This window comes from Salvelinus sp. IW2-2015, linkage group LG15 (genome assembly GCF_002910315.2).
Source record: "Salvelinus sp. IW2-2015 linkage group LG15, ASM291031v2, whole genome shotgun sequence".
In the NCBI taxonomy this organism is placed as follows: Eukaryota; Metazoa; Chordata; class Actinopteri; order Salmoniformes; family Salmonidae; genus Salvelinus; species Salvelinus sp. IW2-2015.
Window position 1 is genome coordinate 31,106,651 of NC_036855.1, and position 17,096 is coordinate 31,123,746.

At 42.6% G+C, this 17,096-nt stretch overlaps 1 protein-coding gene across 1 annotated transcript; it reads right to left on the bottom strand.

Moving 5' to 3' along the window:
- Positions 1-10,792: 10,792 nt before the first annotated feature.
- Positions 10,793-16,264, bottom strand: ch25hl3 (cholesterol 25-hydroxylase like 3). The gene is made up of 2 exons (XM_024001231.2): positions 15,538-16,264; positions 10,793-12,373 (listed from the first exon to the last, which is right to left on the bottom strand). The coding sequence occupies exons 1-2, from the start codon at positions 15,978-15,980 to the stop codon at positions 11,971-11,973; spliced, it is 846 nt and encodes a 281-aa protein (XP_023856999.1). The 5' UTR covers positions 15,981-16,264; the 3' UTR covers positions 10,793-11,970.
- Positions 16,265-17,096: the final 832 nt, after the last annotated feature.

Genomic DNA, 17,096 nt, shown 5'->3' on the forward strand with positions numbered 1-17,096 from the left:
GCTTCCGAAGACTGACGATTTACCACTTCCCGAGCCGATGCAGCTCGGTAGGGCTAGGCTGTCTCCAGCCGAACACGTACGCAGACTTAACACCCAGAGTTGTCTGTATTGCGGTACTGTCGGTCATTATGTGTCTACCTGTCCCTTCAAGAGACCTAGCTCATTCGTGGGAATGAGTACTCTGGTGGGTCTTAAGGATAATTTTGCTTCTCCCCTTACTCACCCCCCTCTCCATGCCACCCTGCTGTGGGGCGACCAGTCCAAGTCTCTCCAGATACTCATCGACTCGTGGACCAATATGAGTCTTATGGACATTACCCTGGCGTCCAAGCTGGGCATCCCCACTCAACCCCTCTCCACTCCCATGGATGTTAGAGCGCTGGACGGGCGCTCTATAGGCCGGGTCACCAACCATACCACCCCCATCAACCTACGAGTGACGGGAACCACAGCAAGATGATCCAATTCCTGCTAATTGAGTCTCTGCAGGTTCCCGTGGTATTGGGATTCTCTTGGCTCCAGCGACACAATCCCTGAATTGACTGGTCTACTGGTGCCATCGTGGGCTGGAGCCCGTTCTGCCACACTCATTGCCTGAAGTCAGCTCTGCCTGCCCCAGGACGTCTTCCTGGGGGCTTGGAAATTGCCCCGGACCTCTCCGCCATTCCAGCGGAGTACCAGGACCTCCGGGAGGGGTTCAGTAAGGCCCAGGCCACTTCGCTTCTGCAACACCGACCGGTACACAAGAATGTCAAGCCTGAATGGCACGCCGCTATAGCCCCGCGGCTACACCTCCGGAAGCCAAGACCATTCTCTCTGCTCCAAGATCATTAGCACCTCTGCTCTTCGTCCTCTGTTGCCCCGTACCCTCCATATACTTCTTATTTTATGTAAACCCATGTCTCACAGCCCTTTGTTTCCTGTTTCCACCCCCTTCCAGGTGTCGCCCATCTTCCCCATTATCCCCTGTGTATTTATACCTGTGCTGTCTGTGTCCAGTTCGTTTTGTTTCGTCAAGCCTACCAGCGGTTTTCCCTCTGTTCCTGTCTCTTGATTGTTCCTGTTTTGACCTTTTCTGCCCACCCTGAGCCTGCCGGCCTTCCTGTACCTTTGCCTGACCTGACTCTGAGCCTGCCTGCCGTCCTGTACCTGTAAATGATGTATTCAACATAGACAAGAAAAATACAATAATTTGTGTATTAGTTTAAGCACAATGTGTTTAGCTATGGTTGTGACTTAGACAAAGATCAAATTGTATGACAAATATATGCATAAATCCAGGTAATTCCAAAGGGTTCACATACTTCTTCTTGCCGGTACCGAGTCAATGTGCGGGGGTACAGGTTCGTTGAGGTAATTTGTAAAGTGACTATGCATAGATAATAAACAGAGAGTAGCAGCAGTGTAAAAACAAAGGGGGGGGGGGGGATTTTGATCCTAGACTTGGCGCTCCGGTACCGCTTGCTGTGCGGTAGCAGAGAGAACAGTCTATGACTTGGGTGACTGGAGGTCCTGAATGTCAGGAAGCTTGGCCCCATTGATGTGCTGTAGCGCCTTACGGTCAGATACTGAGCAGTTGCAATACCAGGCGGTGATGCAACCAGTCAGGATGCTCTCGATGGTGCAGCTGTAGACATTTTTGAGGATCCAGTAGCTATGTACTGTAGTAGGCTGTAGTAGTAGGCCTACCGTACCCAGCTAAAAAGTACCCAGAACACTGACACAGTGCAAGGGCCAGTTGACTGTATGCCAGGCTGTGTTGGCATGGTGTCTCACTCTCTGAGAGGGCTAGTGTCACCCATGTCAACACACTGAGGAGGGACACACACAGATAAGTAGAAACATGGAGGAGCTATTAGCTTTCCCAAGCAGCATGCCACATGCCTTAGGAGGAGACAAGGAGACAAGTCTCCTGCCAGGAGACAAGCATACTACCAGTTTAAACCCTGTGATAAAAGAAATTCATAACACAGAATATAAAAGCAGTGTTGAAAAAGTACCCAATTGTCATACTTGAGTAAAAGTAAAGATACCTTAACAGAAAATGTCTCACGTAAAAATGTAAGTCACCCAGTAAAATACTACTTAAGTAAAATAATAAAAGTATTTGGTTTTAAATATACTTAAGTATCAAAAGTAAAGGTAATTGCTAAACTAAACTTAAGTATCAAACGTAAAAGTATAAATAATTTCACATTACTTATATTAAGCAAACCAGACAGCACAATTTTCTTTTTTTAAATTCCTTTCCGAATAGCCTGGGGCACACTACAACACTCCGACATAATTTACAATGTGTCCGCCAGATCAGAGGCAGTAGGGATGACCAGGGATGTTCTCTTGATAAGTTTGTGAATTGGACGATTTTCCTGTCCTGTTAAGCATTTAAAATGTTACGAGTACTTTTGGGTATCAGAGAAAACATATGGAGAAGAAAGTAAAAGTTGTCAAAAATATACAGTAAATAGTCAAGTACAGTTATCCAAAAAACTTTAAAGCATTTTTATTTAAGTACTTTACACCACTGTATAAAAGGACATGGCCCTACTCTCTCTCTTGCTCCACCTCGCTCTCTCTCTCTCTCTCTCTTACAAAACCTCTCTGTTTTTCTTTATCTATGCATCTAATATTTATTCTCTCTCTGCTGCTAACTTGTGCTTTTCCTATGAGATAGATAATTACACAAAATGAAATATTTACACAAGGATTAGTTCACCAATACACATAAAACTTGGATTTGACAAAACCATTAATCAAAGACAAGTAACCTAGTGGTTAGCGTGTTGAACCAGTAACTGAAAGGTTTCTAGTTTCAATCCCCGAGTTTACTAGTTGAAAAATCTGTCGATCTGCCCTTGAAAAAGCCACTTAATCCTAATCGCTCCAAGGTTGCTGTCAATAATGGCGGATCCCTGGCCATGACCCCAGTCTCTGAGGGCAAGGGGGAGTGAGATATGCAAAAAACACATTTTGTTTTCTCACCGCACACTTGTAGATGTGTGATAGAAGACAAATATAAGCACCACCAGTTTGACCTTGATGTCAAAAACTAATTAATTGCAAAATATGAAAAGTTAAATCACATCGACCCACTTTTCTTGAGTCCTATACCATATAACTAAGTGCATGTGTCTTAAGTTATTCACAACCATATACACAGCTATTTGGCATTACCATACTAATGGCAAATGCACCGCAATGTTTTGGGAAGTAAACTATGAGATCAGTGACCTCTGTCATCTCGTGTTAGATGAGAGCAGAGGTCATCTATAAATAGTCTCAGACCAGAAGGCAAGGACCCTAACCAATTACTAGACGACTGGACATCAACAGGCTGGCATTCAAGCCTCAGTGTGGGAGCTCACTAATTGAATATTTACAGAAACCGCTGAAAATATGAGTCTGGCCACTGTCAACTAATGCCAAACTCTAAGAAGCATGTTGAAATAGGAAGTCTTTAGTGTTTGTGCTGATGATAGGACATGAATGTGGAATAATCTGTGCTTTCTCTGGCTACTTCTCACATTACAAAATGACACGGTTCTCAAAACATGCATCGTAATTACGCATCGATTGCCTTGTCAAGACTATTATAAAAATAGGTATTTTACCCATTCTGTATGCTCATGCCAGAGTTTGTGGCAACACTTTTTTTTTCTGGATGTGGTACATACTTAGTCATAACTGAGAAATTGCTATGCATAGGTTAGACATTACAGATGAGTTTGAGAAAATGCTGGAAAGGGTGCTTCGATGTGTCATCCTGCCCTGCCTTTGCTCTGACGTGGGATAGCTCCCATCATATCCCTCCCTCTGAATCCCTCAGGCCCATATCAGGCCATGTGTGGGTTTGTGGGTGTTCTTTCCAGCTGTCATTTTGTGTAATTATCTATCCATGTTCATAGGCAAAGCACAAGAGAAGAAATGCTAGATTCACAGATAAAGAAGAACAGATATGTTTCATACAAGAGAGCGTGGCAGAACGCGCGAAAGAGAGCAAAATGGAGAGAGATGGTTAGAGAGAGAGACAGAGCAAAAGAGAAAGAGGGAGGGAGCTGTGAGATGTAAGGAACCATCAAACGTGGGTATTTACATGGGAGGAAATGTACTAATTGCCTGTAATGGGGACAGGGGAAGGTGTGGCGTAGGGTCAAGGACGCTGCCCTCCATCCAGCCAGATCTCTGCCCCACAGCCCGTGCTGATCATGGAGATAGCTGGCACGCTTTTGGGTAGAGCCCCCTCCAATTGTCCTGAGGAAGCTGTGCTGAAGTCACACTACCATGTGGACTAGCTGTGTGGCAAGGAGCTACGTGTGTGTCTGCATCCCCCAGGGATGGCCCCCGACCTTTTCTTCCCCCTTCTACTCCCACCCGTGTTCATTACAGCTGGGGTGAGCCACACCTCAGCAGGAATAAACACTACTGTTCTGTACTGTACTGCAAGCAGCTGCAGCTCAATCAGGAGCTCTGGTGGATGCACGTCTGTCGAGTGTAATGAAGTCTGGAACTTTCTGCACAGAGACATGGTATTGCAGCTGTGTTCTATGCTGGCCAGGGCTTTGCTCTTGGACTATTATTAACGTTCATCTCCTCCATCAGTGTTAAACTGACTATCAATGATATGGGGGAAATGGGGGTGGGCTGTAGGGGGTTTGAGGACCTTTTTTGGGGGGACAATGTACCAAATTGTTGTCATTGGTAGCCTCAACACTCACACACTAGACTATTGTGCTGGGAAACGTATTTCCTGTGTCTATGATTCATGGTTTATATCTCAGTGTACTATCTGTTTTCCCCAACCACTGAGACGACTGAGTATCCTACATGTTGCAATTCATTGACTTGAGGCCCTTTTGCCACAACCAGTCAAACTTATAATATTGACTCAATGAAGACATCTTGTGGCCTTCCAGGGTATTTATGGACTTACACACGGATTTATGGATTTATAAACATGTCCTTTCCAGGACCACAATGCATTGTATCCACTGTCATAGTATTACATAACTTTTTGTCTTGTTTACTTATATAATGTAGCTACAGTTACAGTAGTTAACTGCAGATCTGTGTGTTTCTACAATGGGGTGGTGTTTGCCTATGATTGACTAGACGAAGTTTCCCCAGTTTGCCTTACCTTTCTTACAACATTATGCAGTCCGACATTTTGAGTATCGCTTCAGTTTGAAAACAGTGATAGTTCGATTATGTACTGTAAACCTAATGTACTAGGAAAACATAGGTATATTTGGTGTAGCTTTGTACAGATGTAGTATATAATAGCAAATGAGGACATACAAGTTAAATACAGTAGATGCTTGTTTGGAACTGGTCATTTTGTTATTATCGGGGAGTTACTTTACAAACGGAGTTGCCATTATGACATTGTTATGAAAGCCGAGTAGTATGCCAGTGAAAATGATCTGTGATTGAGTTGGAATAGCGTGAAATGTAGTCGCTAAACCACCTCCAATCCCTGAGAGAAAAAAGAAACATGACCTTGACCTCAACTAAAACCTCCACAGCCATTATTTGTCAACATTAATATATTGGTGGTATTCACCTGGGACCTACAGAAAACCAAACCCACATTCATTAAGTCAACAGTTCTTCCTCCTGAGTAATTCTTGTTTTAAAAAGTGTTGCACTGTTGGAGCTAGGAGCACAAGCATTTCGTTACACCCCCCAATAACATCTGCTAAATACAGTTGAATTCGGAAATTTACATACACTTAGGTTGGAATCATTAAAACTAGTTTTTCAACCACTCCACAAATTTCTTGTTAACAAACTATAGTTTTGGCAAGTCGGTTAGGACATCTAGTCGGTTAGGACATCTACTTTGTGCATGACACAAGTAATTATTCCAACAATTGTTTACAGACAGATTATTTCACATATAATTCACTGTATCACAATTCCAGTGGGTCGGAAGTTTATACACTAAGTTTATACACTAAGTTGACTGTGCCTTTAAACAGCTTGGAAAATTCCAGAAAATGATGTCATGGCTTTAGAAGCTTCTGATAGTCTAATTGACTTAATTTGAGTCAATTGGAGGTGTACCTGTGGATGTATTTCAAGGCCTACCTTCAAACTCAGTGCCTTTTTGCTTGACATCATGGGAAAATCAAAATAAATCAGCCAAGACCTCAGAAAAAACATTGTAGACCTCCACAAGTCTGGTTCATCCTTGGGAGACATTTCCAAATGCCTGAAGGTACCACGTTCATCTGTACAAACAATAGTACGCAAGTATAAACACCATGGGACCACGCAGCCGTCATACCGCTCAGGAAGGAGACGCATTCTGTCTCCTAGAGATGAACATACTTTGGTGCGAAGTGCAAATCAATCCCAGAACAACAGCAAAGGACCTTGTGAAGATGCTGGAGGAAACAGGTACAAAAGTATCTATATCCACAGTAAAACGAGTCCTATATCGACATAACCTGAAAGGCCACTCAGCAAGGAAGAAGCCACTGCTCCAAAATCTCTGTAAAAAAGCCAGACTACGGTTTGCAACTGCACATGGGAACAAAGATCATACTTTTTGGAGAAATGTCCTCTGGTCTGATGAAACAAAAATAGAACTGTTTGGCCATAATGACCATCGTTATGTTTGGAGGAAAAAGGGGGAGGCTTGTGTAACGGATGTGAAATGGCTAGCTAGTTAGCGGGTACGCGCTAGTAGCGTTTCAATCAGTTACGTCACTTGCTGGCGCGATGGGTAACGATGCTTCGTGGGTGACCGTTGTTGATGTGTGCAGAAGGTCCCTGGTTCGCGCCCGGGTCGGGGCGAGGGGACGGTTTAAAGTTATACTGTTACACTTGCAAGCCGAAGAACACCATCCCAACCGTGAAGCACAGGGGTGGCAGCATGATGTTGTGGGGTGCTTTTCTGCAGGAAAAGCAACATCTGAAGCAACATCTCAAGACATCAGTCAGGAAGTTAAAGCTTGGTCGCAAATGGGTCTTCCAAATGGACAATGACCGCAAGCATACTTCCAAAGTTGTGGCAAAATGGCTTAAGGACAACAAAGTCAAGGTATTGGAGTGGCCATCACAAAGCCCTGACCTCAATCCTATAGAAAATTTGTGGGCAGAACTGAAAAAGCAGTTCGAGCAAGGAGGCCTAGAAACCAGACTCACTTACACCAGCTCTGTCAGGAGCAATGGGCCAAAATTCACCCGACTTGTGGGAAGCTTGTGGAAGGCTACCCAAAACGCAAGTTAAACAATTTAGGCAATGATACCAAATACTAATTGAGTGTATGTAAACTTCTGACCCACTGGGAATGTGACAAAATAAATAAAAGTTGCAAATAAATAATTCTCTCTATTATTTTGACATTTCACATTCTTAAAATAAAGTGGTGATCCTAACTGACCTAAAACAGGGAACTTTTACTGGGATTAAATGTCAGGAATTGTGAAAAACTGAATTTAAATGTATTTGGCTAAGGTGTATGTAAACTTCCGACTTCAACTCTATGGGTACGTGACCAAAAATATGTGATTTGTTTGAAAAAGTGTTGGTTTAAATTTTTGGGAGATGTAGCCTACATCTCAAATCTATCGCAAAATACTTTCATATGGTGTGTTCGTTCGTAAAGTCACTCTGGAGTGCTTTGTAAATGTTCAGAAATTCAGAGCATTGTCAGATTGTCCATTAGTAAATTCAGACAGTTTCGTTCTCAGAGCGTTCAGAACGCACACTGGACGCTCTGACCGAGGAATATGATTGATCCGAGCATTCGGACCTCACAGCGGCAGTCAAGCACCCAAGCTAACTAGTTGGCTAGCTACTTCCAGACACAAATGAGAGAACTTGCTGTTTTCATGTTTTCCGGAGCGTTGGTGACCTTAACTAATTTTAACATACCAAAAGACCAGTAGGCCTATGCTAGTTGATGCCCAATTGCTGGTGAGCTTGAAAAGTAAACGGTTCCTATTATTGATCACCAACGTTGTTTTGGAGCGGCATATTCATTTATGCGACCATGTGTGCGCATGCAAACACGTGCGCACAATTGCTGCCCAAATGTAGCCTGTCATTACAGCCGTAAATGATGATGCATTTTCAAAATGTAAGATACAGAAATAAACTGCGTTTTATACCTACATTTTGAGCTGAAAGTCAATATCAAATAGGGATTTGTCACATTGTGATTTCTCTGGAATATGTTACAACTTCATCCCATAAGTATAGAAGATAGTGAGATGTCACAGCTATCTTTAGACATTTAGCCAGTACCACCACTGAGGTATATTCATTATAACCCACCCAAACTAGGCCTATCTGAAACCTGAAAATTATCAATGAAATCACCAGTTAGCCTATTGTTGTTGCAAAGATGAGTCCATAGCAGATTGCTAAAATGGTAGCCTACTTAATATGGATAATATTAATGTAGCAGTGGAGGATCCTCAGAGGAGGAAGTGGAGGACCATCCTCAGTAAATTTCATAAAAATAAAAATAGTGAAACATTAAAAAACGTAGCCTTTATAGATAAAACTATACAAAATATATTCACGTCACCAAATAATTTATTAAAACACACTGTTTTGTTATGAAGGTCTACAGTAGCCTCAACAGCACTCTGTAGGGTAGCACCATGGTGTTGGTGAGGCTCATGGTTCTCACCCCTTCCATAGACTTACACAGTAATCATGACAACTTACAGAGGATGTCCTCCAACCTGTCAGAGCTTTTGCAGCATGAACTGACATGTTGTCCACCAAATCAAAGGATGAGAGAATTAATGTAGTACTGAAAGCATAAGCTACAGTTAGCTATCACTGCATACAATGTGGTGAGTAGTTGACACAAAAAGAGAGAAAGACAATAGTTGAACAAATTAATTTCTTCAAAAATAAAGGAGAAGCGAGAGAGAGAAAGCTAGCTATATTTCATTGTACTTTTTTTTTCACTTTCAATTACTTAGCTAGCAAATGCATCTAGCTAGTTTAGCCTACTCAAACATCCGACTCAAACAGAGAGGGATGCCATGTTTGCCAAGTCAAGGTAAGCTTTTGGTTTTATTAATTTATTGCCACTGGGTAACTGTAACTGCTAAACTGCTTGCTGACTGTACACTGTACTGCATGATTGTGTTGACTATGACATTAGCTAATATGGTGACAATTAAACTCAGCAAAAAAAGAAATGTCCCTTTTCAGGACCCTGTCTTTCAAAGATAATTCGTTAAAATCCAAATAACTTCACAGATCTTCATTGTAAAGGGTTTAAACCCTGTTTCCCATGCCATAAACAATTAATAAACATGCACCTGTGGAACGGTCATTAAGACACTAACAGCTTACAGACGGTAGGCAATTAAGGTCACAGTTCTGAAAACTTAGGACACTAAAGAGGCCTTTATACTGACTCTGAAAAACACCTAAAGAAAGATGCCCAGACTGTCATGCTCATAAAAAAAAAAAAACGTTTTCATCTTAAACGGCGGTGGCACCGACCGCCACTGGTAGGTAGGTTACTCTGTTTCTGCTAGGCGCTTTCTGCTCAATAATCTGAATATGTGTCACGTCCTGACCTTTGTTCCTTTTTTATGTCTCTATTTTGGTTTGGTCAGGGCGTGAGTTGGGGTGGGCATTCTATGTTCATTCTATGTTTTGTTCTATGTTTTGTACTTCTATGTGTTTGGCCTGGTATGGTTCCCAATCAGAGGCAGCTGTCAATCGTTGTCCCTGATTGAGAACCATACTTAGGTAGCCTGTTCCCACCTGTGTTTGTGGGTAGTTGTTTTCTGTTTCTGTTTTTCCCTTTTGTTATTTTTGTATTTAGTGTTCAGTGTAAATAAACAAACATGAACACGTACCACGCTGCGCTTTGGTCCTCACCTTCTTCCACCGACAGCCGTTACAATATGTGCATCCGCATTGCATTGCTGATGACTGGTCATTGGTCAACAGTCAAGATGCCCAACTTTTTGTTTCTGAAGCACAGATTAGATGTTTCTGGCAAAAAAAGGTTTTGTAATGCCGTAGGCCTATGGTAACCAGATTGAATAAGGAAAGGTATGGCCTCCCGAGTTGCACAGTGGTCTAAGGCACTGCATCGCAGTGCTAGCTGTGCCACTAGAGATTCTGGGTTCGAGTCCAGGCTCTGTCGCAGCCAGCTGCAACCGGGAGACCCATGGGGGGGCGCACAATTGGCCAAGCGTCGTCCGGGTTTTTGGAGGGTTTTGCCGACAGGGATGTCCTTGTCCCATCGCGCACTAGCGACTCCTGTGGCGGGCTGGGCGCAGTGCACACTGAAACGGTTGCCAGGTGTACAGTGTTTCCTCCAACACATTGGTACGGCTGGCTTCCAGGTTAAGTGGGCATTGTGTCAAGAAGCAGTGCAGCTTGGTTTGGTTGTGTTTCGGAGTCCGTACGGGAGTTGCAGCGATGAGACAAGACTGTAACTACCAATTGGATACCATGAAATTGGGGAGAAAAAGGAGTTAAAAAAATAAAAAATAAGCAAAGGTATAAATGTAAAATACAAATGTTAGGCTAGCGTACTGGTATATGTACTCTATGTAGTCTAGAAAAATATGTATGAAAATAATATAGGCCTACTGTCAACCCCACAAAACATTCTCACTGCTCTAGCTCTTGCCGACTGACCTTTGTTGATTGACAGTTTGCTGGTCTAATCAGAGTGCTGAATGGGCTTTTTACTAGCCAATCAGTTTTTTTTTGCAAGTGCAATACTCTCTCTGGCTGTGTGGAGAGTAATCCACAGAGACTCTGAACCACAGAATAAATGACAAAACATTCCTAAAAGTCAAAGTCGAGTTCCGAGTCTTGAGGCTCCAAGTCAAGTCTCAAGTTATTTTATTTTCAATCAAGTTGAGTCTCAAGTCATCAAATTTGTGACTGGAGTTAGACTCGAGTCCAACCATCCTCTTATTTACATTATACTTACATTTTAGTAATTTGAGGAAGCTTGATTAACTTAAAACCTCAATATTGTTTACCCTTCATGAAGTGTGAGTTGGCAACGGCTGGAATTCAAGCTGAGAGGCCCTCATGAATGAGAGGCCCTCATGAGCAGGCTGATATTAGTTCCCCAATATAATTTTCATACTTGTAGATTACTGTCACGCCTGCTCCCGCTCTCTCTCTCTGGAGCTCAAGGGCGCCAGGGTGCCCTTCATTACGCACACCTGTGTCGTGTCTGGACTATCATTAAATGTGAAGACTTATTTATATCAAATCAGTTCTCTAGGTTTCATTATTACGTGATTTAAACTAATCATTTAAACATGAATTAACTAAGACGTCGGGGCACAGCGGAAAAGGTTCCGATTTAGAGTTATAATTTTCAGAATATAACTCTTCAGATATTTTAATATCTGATCAATTACAGTCATTCTCATTAATCTATTATTATTACCTCATCAGTTCTCATTACTGAACGTCGCAAACCCTTGGATATCTGCATGAACCCTAGTTTCCATACTGAATCAACAATATACAAATTGTGTTCATTATTTATTTACTAACTAACTAAATAATCAAAGAAATAAATAACAAACAAACAGTAGATATTGGTTACTAACAATGATAGAAAAGTCCCTAGTGGGCTAAATGACAAAGGAAAGGGGTGGGGACTGAGAAAGAGCAGGAAAGACAAAATGGATTCACTATACACAGTGGATAATTATAATCATTGAAATTCTAATCCTTTGCACATGAACGGCCGCTCATTTGAGAATAATTGCAATATATATATTTATCTTATGTCTAAGATTTGCTCTTATTCTGTAGTGATTGATAGTCTCAGATTTTAACCATTTCTAATCGTGTAGCCAAAACTACAGCTGTATGGTCTAATGATCTATAGAATTGTAGCCATTCCAACGTGAGGACTCTGTCCCGGCGTTCTCTGACTTAATGTAGATTTTGTAGGAAGTGGGTTTTATACTCTGTGGAAGAAGGGGCGGTTCCATGACGCCAAATTAATGTCTCTTCATTGTCCTCCCTCCATGTTTACTCCCAGCCTCCTCCCTTACGCCCAGGTAGGTCCCACAGAGCCAGTCCCAGTGCCTGAAGTAGGGGGCATAGTTCCCCCTGTAGATGTGGTGGTGTGCCTGGTGGAAGGGGGCCCCTCCGAAGCAGGGCAGTAGTCTATGGATGGCCCAGGGCAGGTCGTAGCCACAGTGGTCCTCTATGGCCAGCCAGGTGTTGAGCAGGTGGAACAGGGCCTCACTCAGAGGGTGGCAGCCCACCACCCAGGCACTGCTCAGGGCCAGCATCTGCAGGGAGAGTAGCTCAGCCGGGCTGGCGTCCTGGGCAGCCAGGGCGAAGGTGATCCGGTTCTGGTGATGATTCTGGTGGACCCTCCGATACAGCCAGGGAACCCTGGGGACCATACAGACAGAACTTTTGTGTTTGGTAGGCAGCCAGGGACAAACCTTATGTGCTCCTTCTAGACTCTCTACATGAGGGTCGTCCGAGTTAAAGGAGAATTTAGCTTTTTTACAATTAAATCTCTATTTTTCATGTAAATAGCATGTTATAGAACAGTACGATTTAATTTGTTTTTGAGAAACTTGGTGTGTTTCCACCCAACTGACTGCAGATAAAAATCAGTGCGTGATGAGGTAGTGCACACAACATTTTATTTTCGCTTAAGTTTTCATTGTACTTAATAAAAATCTAAAAGTTCAGTGTGTTTCCATTGCATTTTCAACTCCACCGATAGTTGTGTCACAAAAACTGTTTCGTTGAATAGCAAATTTGCCTATTCTGGTCTTGGCATGTGTGCACTAGCCAAGAGCTCACCGATACAGTGCAGGTACGCTATGTTGGTAGACTAGTCTACATGATGAGATTATTATAGATAAGAGAATATTTTTATTTGTCAAACTGCAGTCAAGCATCGATCATCATGTCACCAGAAAAGGACCCTCGATACCAGACGGTGTCAGAGGAAGGCCCTAAAATTTGTCAAAGACCGCCACCCTAGTCATAGACTGTTCTCTCTGCTACTGCACGGCAAGCGGTACCGGAGCGCCAAGTCTAGCTTCTACACACATTCCAAACGCCTGAAGGTACCACGTTCATCTGTACAAACAATAGTACGCAAGTATAAACACCATGGGACCACGCAGCCGTCATACCGCTCAGGAAGGAGACGCGTTCTGTCTCCTAGAGATGAACGTACTTTGGTGCGAAAGTGCAATCAATCCCAGAACAACAGCAAAGGACCTTGTGAAGATGCTGGAGGAAACAGGTACAAAAGTATCTATATCCACAGTAAAACGAGTCCTATATCGACATAACCTTAAAGGCCGCTCAGCAAGGAAGAAGCCACTGCTCCAAAACCGCCATCAAAAAACAGACTACGGTTTGCAACTGGGGACAAAGATCGTAATTTTTTGAGAAGTGTCCTCTGGTCTCGATGAAACAAAATAAAACTGTTTGCCATAATGACCATCGTTATGTTTGGAGGAAAAAGGGGAGGCTTGCAAGCCGAAGAACACCATCCAAACCGTGAAGCACGGGGGTGCGAGCATTATGTTGTGGGGGGCTTTGCTGCAGGAGGGACTGGTGCACTTCACATAATAGATGGCATCATGAGGAAAGAAAATTATGTTCATATATTGAAGCAACATCTCAAGACATCAGTCAGGAAGTTAAAGCTTGGTCGCAATTGGGTCTTCCAAATGGACAATGACCCCAAGCATACTTCCAAAGTTGTGGCAAAATGGCTTAAGGACAACAAGTCAAGGTATTGGAGTGGCCATCACAAAGCCCTGACCTCAATCTTATGGATATGTGTGGGCAGAACTGAAAAACGCGTGTGCGAGCAAGGAGGCCTACAAACCTAACTCAGTTACACCAGCTCTGTCAGGAGAATGGGCCAACTTATTGTGGGAAGCTTGTGGAAGGCTACCCAAAACGTTGACCCAAGTTAAACAATTTAAAGGCAATGCTACCAAATACTAATTGAGTTTATCTAAACTTCTGACCCACGGGAATGTGACGAAAGATATAAAAGCTGAAATAAATAATTCTCTCAACTATTATTCTGACATTTACATTCTTAAAGTAAAGTGGTATCCTAACTGACCTAAGACAGGGATCTTTTACTAGGATTAAATGTCAGGAAAATTGAAAAACTGAGTTTAAATGTATTTGGCTAAGGTTTATGTAAACTTCGACTTCAACTGTAATACTACCTCAACTAACCGGTGCCCCCGCACATTGACTCTGTACCGGCACCCCCCTGTATATATTGTTATTTTTTACTGCTGCTCTTTAATTACTTGTTACTTTTATCTCTTATTCTTATCCATATTTTTTAAAACTGCACTGTTGGTTAGGGGCTCATAAGTAAGCATTTCACTGTAAGGTCTACCTGTTGTATTCGGCACATGTGACTAATAAAATTCGATTTTTATTGGAAAGGAGCATCAAGATCCCCATGCACTTTCACCACCCTGTGAAGTTTATCATAACTTATTTCATCTGTAGCCTAATAAACTGCATGTTATCCCGAAATCATAGTGGGAGGACCACACATTATATAATCATGTGACTCCAAGTTTACTTCGATATGATGGTTATTATATCAATATTTGTGCATAAAGGTGTTGCCACCACCATTTCTCGCATTATTAGTTTTACAGACACAAAAAGATCCCACTTTACTTGCATAAAACTGTTGATGGAAACGTGGTTAGTAATGCAATTTACATTTTTTACTTGATTTGTGTATTACCAATTGATGATTTTACTGCAACACTGCTCACTGCATCCAAGTTACTTGACATAAACGTTTCAGAAAGCTGCCAGTCAAGGCGAGGCCATGAATATAAGCTCCCCACCCACCCAGCCTGTCTTTTCAAACTTACTGGTAGTTGATGAGAGAAATAGTACTTGGAAAACCAATATATATATAGCATTTCCATCCAAACACATATTATGGGTGATATTTTAGACACTCAAAAGGCTATTTTACATGGGAATCTGTTCAGGACAGATTCCCATGGGAATCTGTTCAGTGTATTTTAATTCTATTACCAATATTACAGGTGCAGAAGAGGTTTGGCGCATGCACACTTGGTCAAAAACAATACTTCGATTTTTTCCAGACAATAAAATATATATATATATATATATTTCACCTTTAACTTTCCAGACAATGCATTTCAAATCAGTTGCCTATGTGACTTTTTATTTAGACCTTTTTTGGAAGTACATAGGCCTAACTGGCCGTAACGGCAGTAATGATGATAGTTGTTCAGCGAAACTCCATCCTTTTGTAATTACCGAACGTATTATGACATTATTCATCTTGAAAAGCTGGTGAATCTTCATATTCAATGTCTCCTGAGTCCAGTGGAAGCTGCTGAGGGGAGAACGGCTAATACTAATGGCTGGAACGTAGTAAATGAAATGGCATCAAACACATGGAAACTATGTGTTTAATACCATTCCATTAATTCCACTCCAGCCATTACCACGAGGCAGTCCTCCCAAATGAATGTGCCACCAACCTCCTGTGCTGTAAAGCTTACCGATGCATGGAATAATGCCATATAAAGAACAGCGCATCAAATAAAAGTAGGCACGCGATAACCTCCCCAATGAGCAGGCTGCATGAAGGCGCGAGTTCGGGAAATCTTGGAATCCTAACTCTTTGATAAAGCGCTGTGGCTGGGAGAACAGTTGTCAGGTATTTCAGAAAAATCCTCCAACAGCAGTAAACCCATCGCTGCAAACACAACAGCAACGGTTCAGCGGTCCTCGAGATCCTGTAGAGATTTATCCGTGGCCAGAAACATCCCAGCACTTCAAAGGCTAGAAAAGGTGCGCAGAGGAGAAGGTGGATGAGGAAAGCGAGGCATGCGGGCAGGAAAGGTGACGTGAGGAACTCCCGTTGTGCACGCAGATCATCCCACAGCGCCTGGAGCAGCAGTCCATCTGGGTTCCCATGTTTTAGAAAAGTACTAATATTCATAATAACAGCAAACGAAGGGTTATTTTTTAATCAAACCAAAAATGACCATCATGAAGTGTTCTCAGCATTTATCCAAGTGTGTTGGCTACTACTTTGTAATAACGTAGTCCATGATGTAGTTTCTTCAATTCACTGTCTCCAGCTGAAGGTACGCATTTAGTTGCTCGAGTGCTAAGTAAATACTTATTTTCTCTTCCACAATGGTTGACAGAACACGCTTGTCTGTCGTTTGGTGGGAGGGTAATAGAGCCACAGAAGCAATAAATGTTTTTAAAAAATCACATTCCAATTTATACAAGTCAGCAGCACAGCCTGGTCTCATAGACTATAGGTAACATAGTCAATCTGTCTCCCTCAATTTAGTATGATACAGTATTGTAACGACCCTGGGTTTATAAGCGCGGAAAGCGACTCTGCCGCTTGAGCATGCTTTTGCGGCACAGTCGATAGCGCGCCGGACCTCGGGCTAGGAGGTCGAGGGTTCGAGACCTGCTCCGTGCCTGTTTCATTACACTGGTGTCAGAAGTGATCGGACCTCGCATCCACGACAGTGCGTGTGCTTGGCCGGTGAGCGCGTTCCTGTAAGACGTAAAGTCGCAAGCTAGCGCGAGGACGCGCTCTTTGAAAGGAGGGAGTAGTGTAATGACCCTGGGTTTATAAGCGCGGAAATCGACTGTCACTTGAGCATGCTTTTGCGGCACAGTCGATAGCGCGCCGGACCTCGGGCTAGGAGGTCGAGGGTTCGAGACCTGCTCCCTGCCTGTTTCATTACAGTATGTTACATTTCGTATGGCATGCATTAATTTGTGGATGTCCATCATCCATTTTGTATGATAGTTAGGGGTAGGTAACATAGTAAATCTGCCTCCCTCCATTTTGTATGATATGTTACAAATTCCATTTTTTTATGGCTAACGTTAGCTAGGTGGCTAACATTAGCTAGGCTAGGGGTTAAGGTTAGCTAACATGCTAAGTAGTCGCAAAGTAGCTAAACAGTAGTAAGTAGTTGCTAATGAATAGAAATGCTAATGTGGTCTGTGATGAGATTCAAACATGCAACTGTTGGGTTGCTAGACGTTCACGTTACCCGCCCACTCATCCACCCTGACCAACTAC

Bases quoted from the DNA above. Each gene is read 5' to 3' on its own strand.
- ch25hl3 (XM_024001231.2), bottom strand. From the start codon at position 15,980: ATGAATATTAGTACTTTTCTAAAACATGGGAACCCAGATGGACTGCTG. The intron at 12,374-15,537 runs GTAAGCTTTACA...TATGGTCCCCAG, and splicing joins TGGCATTATTCCATGCATCG to GGTTCCCTGGCTGTATCGGA.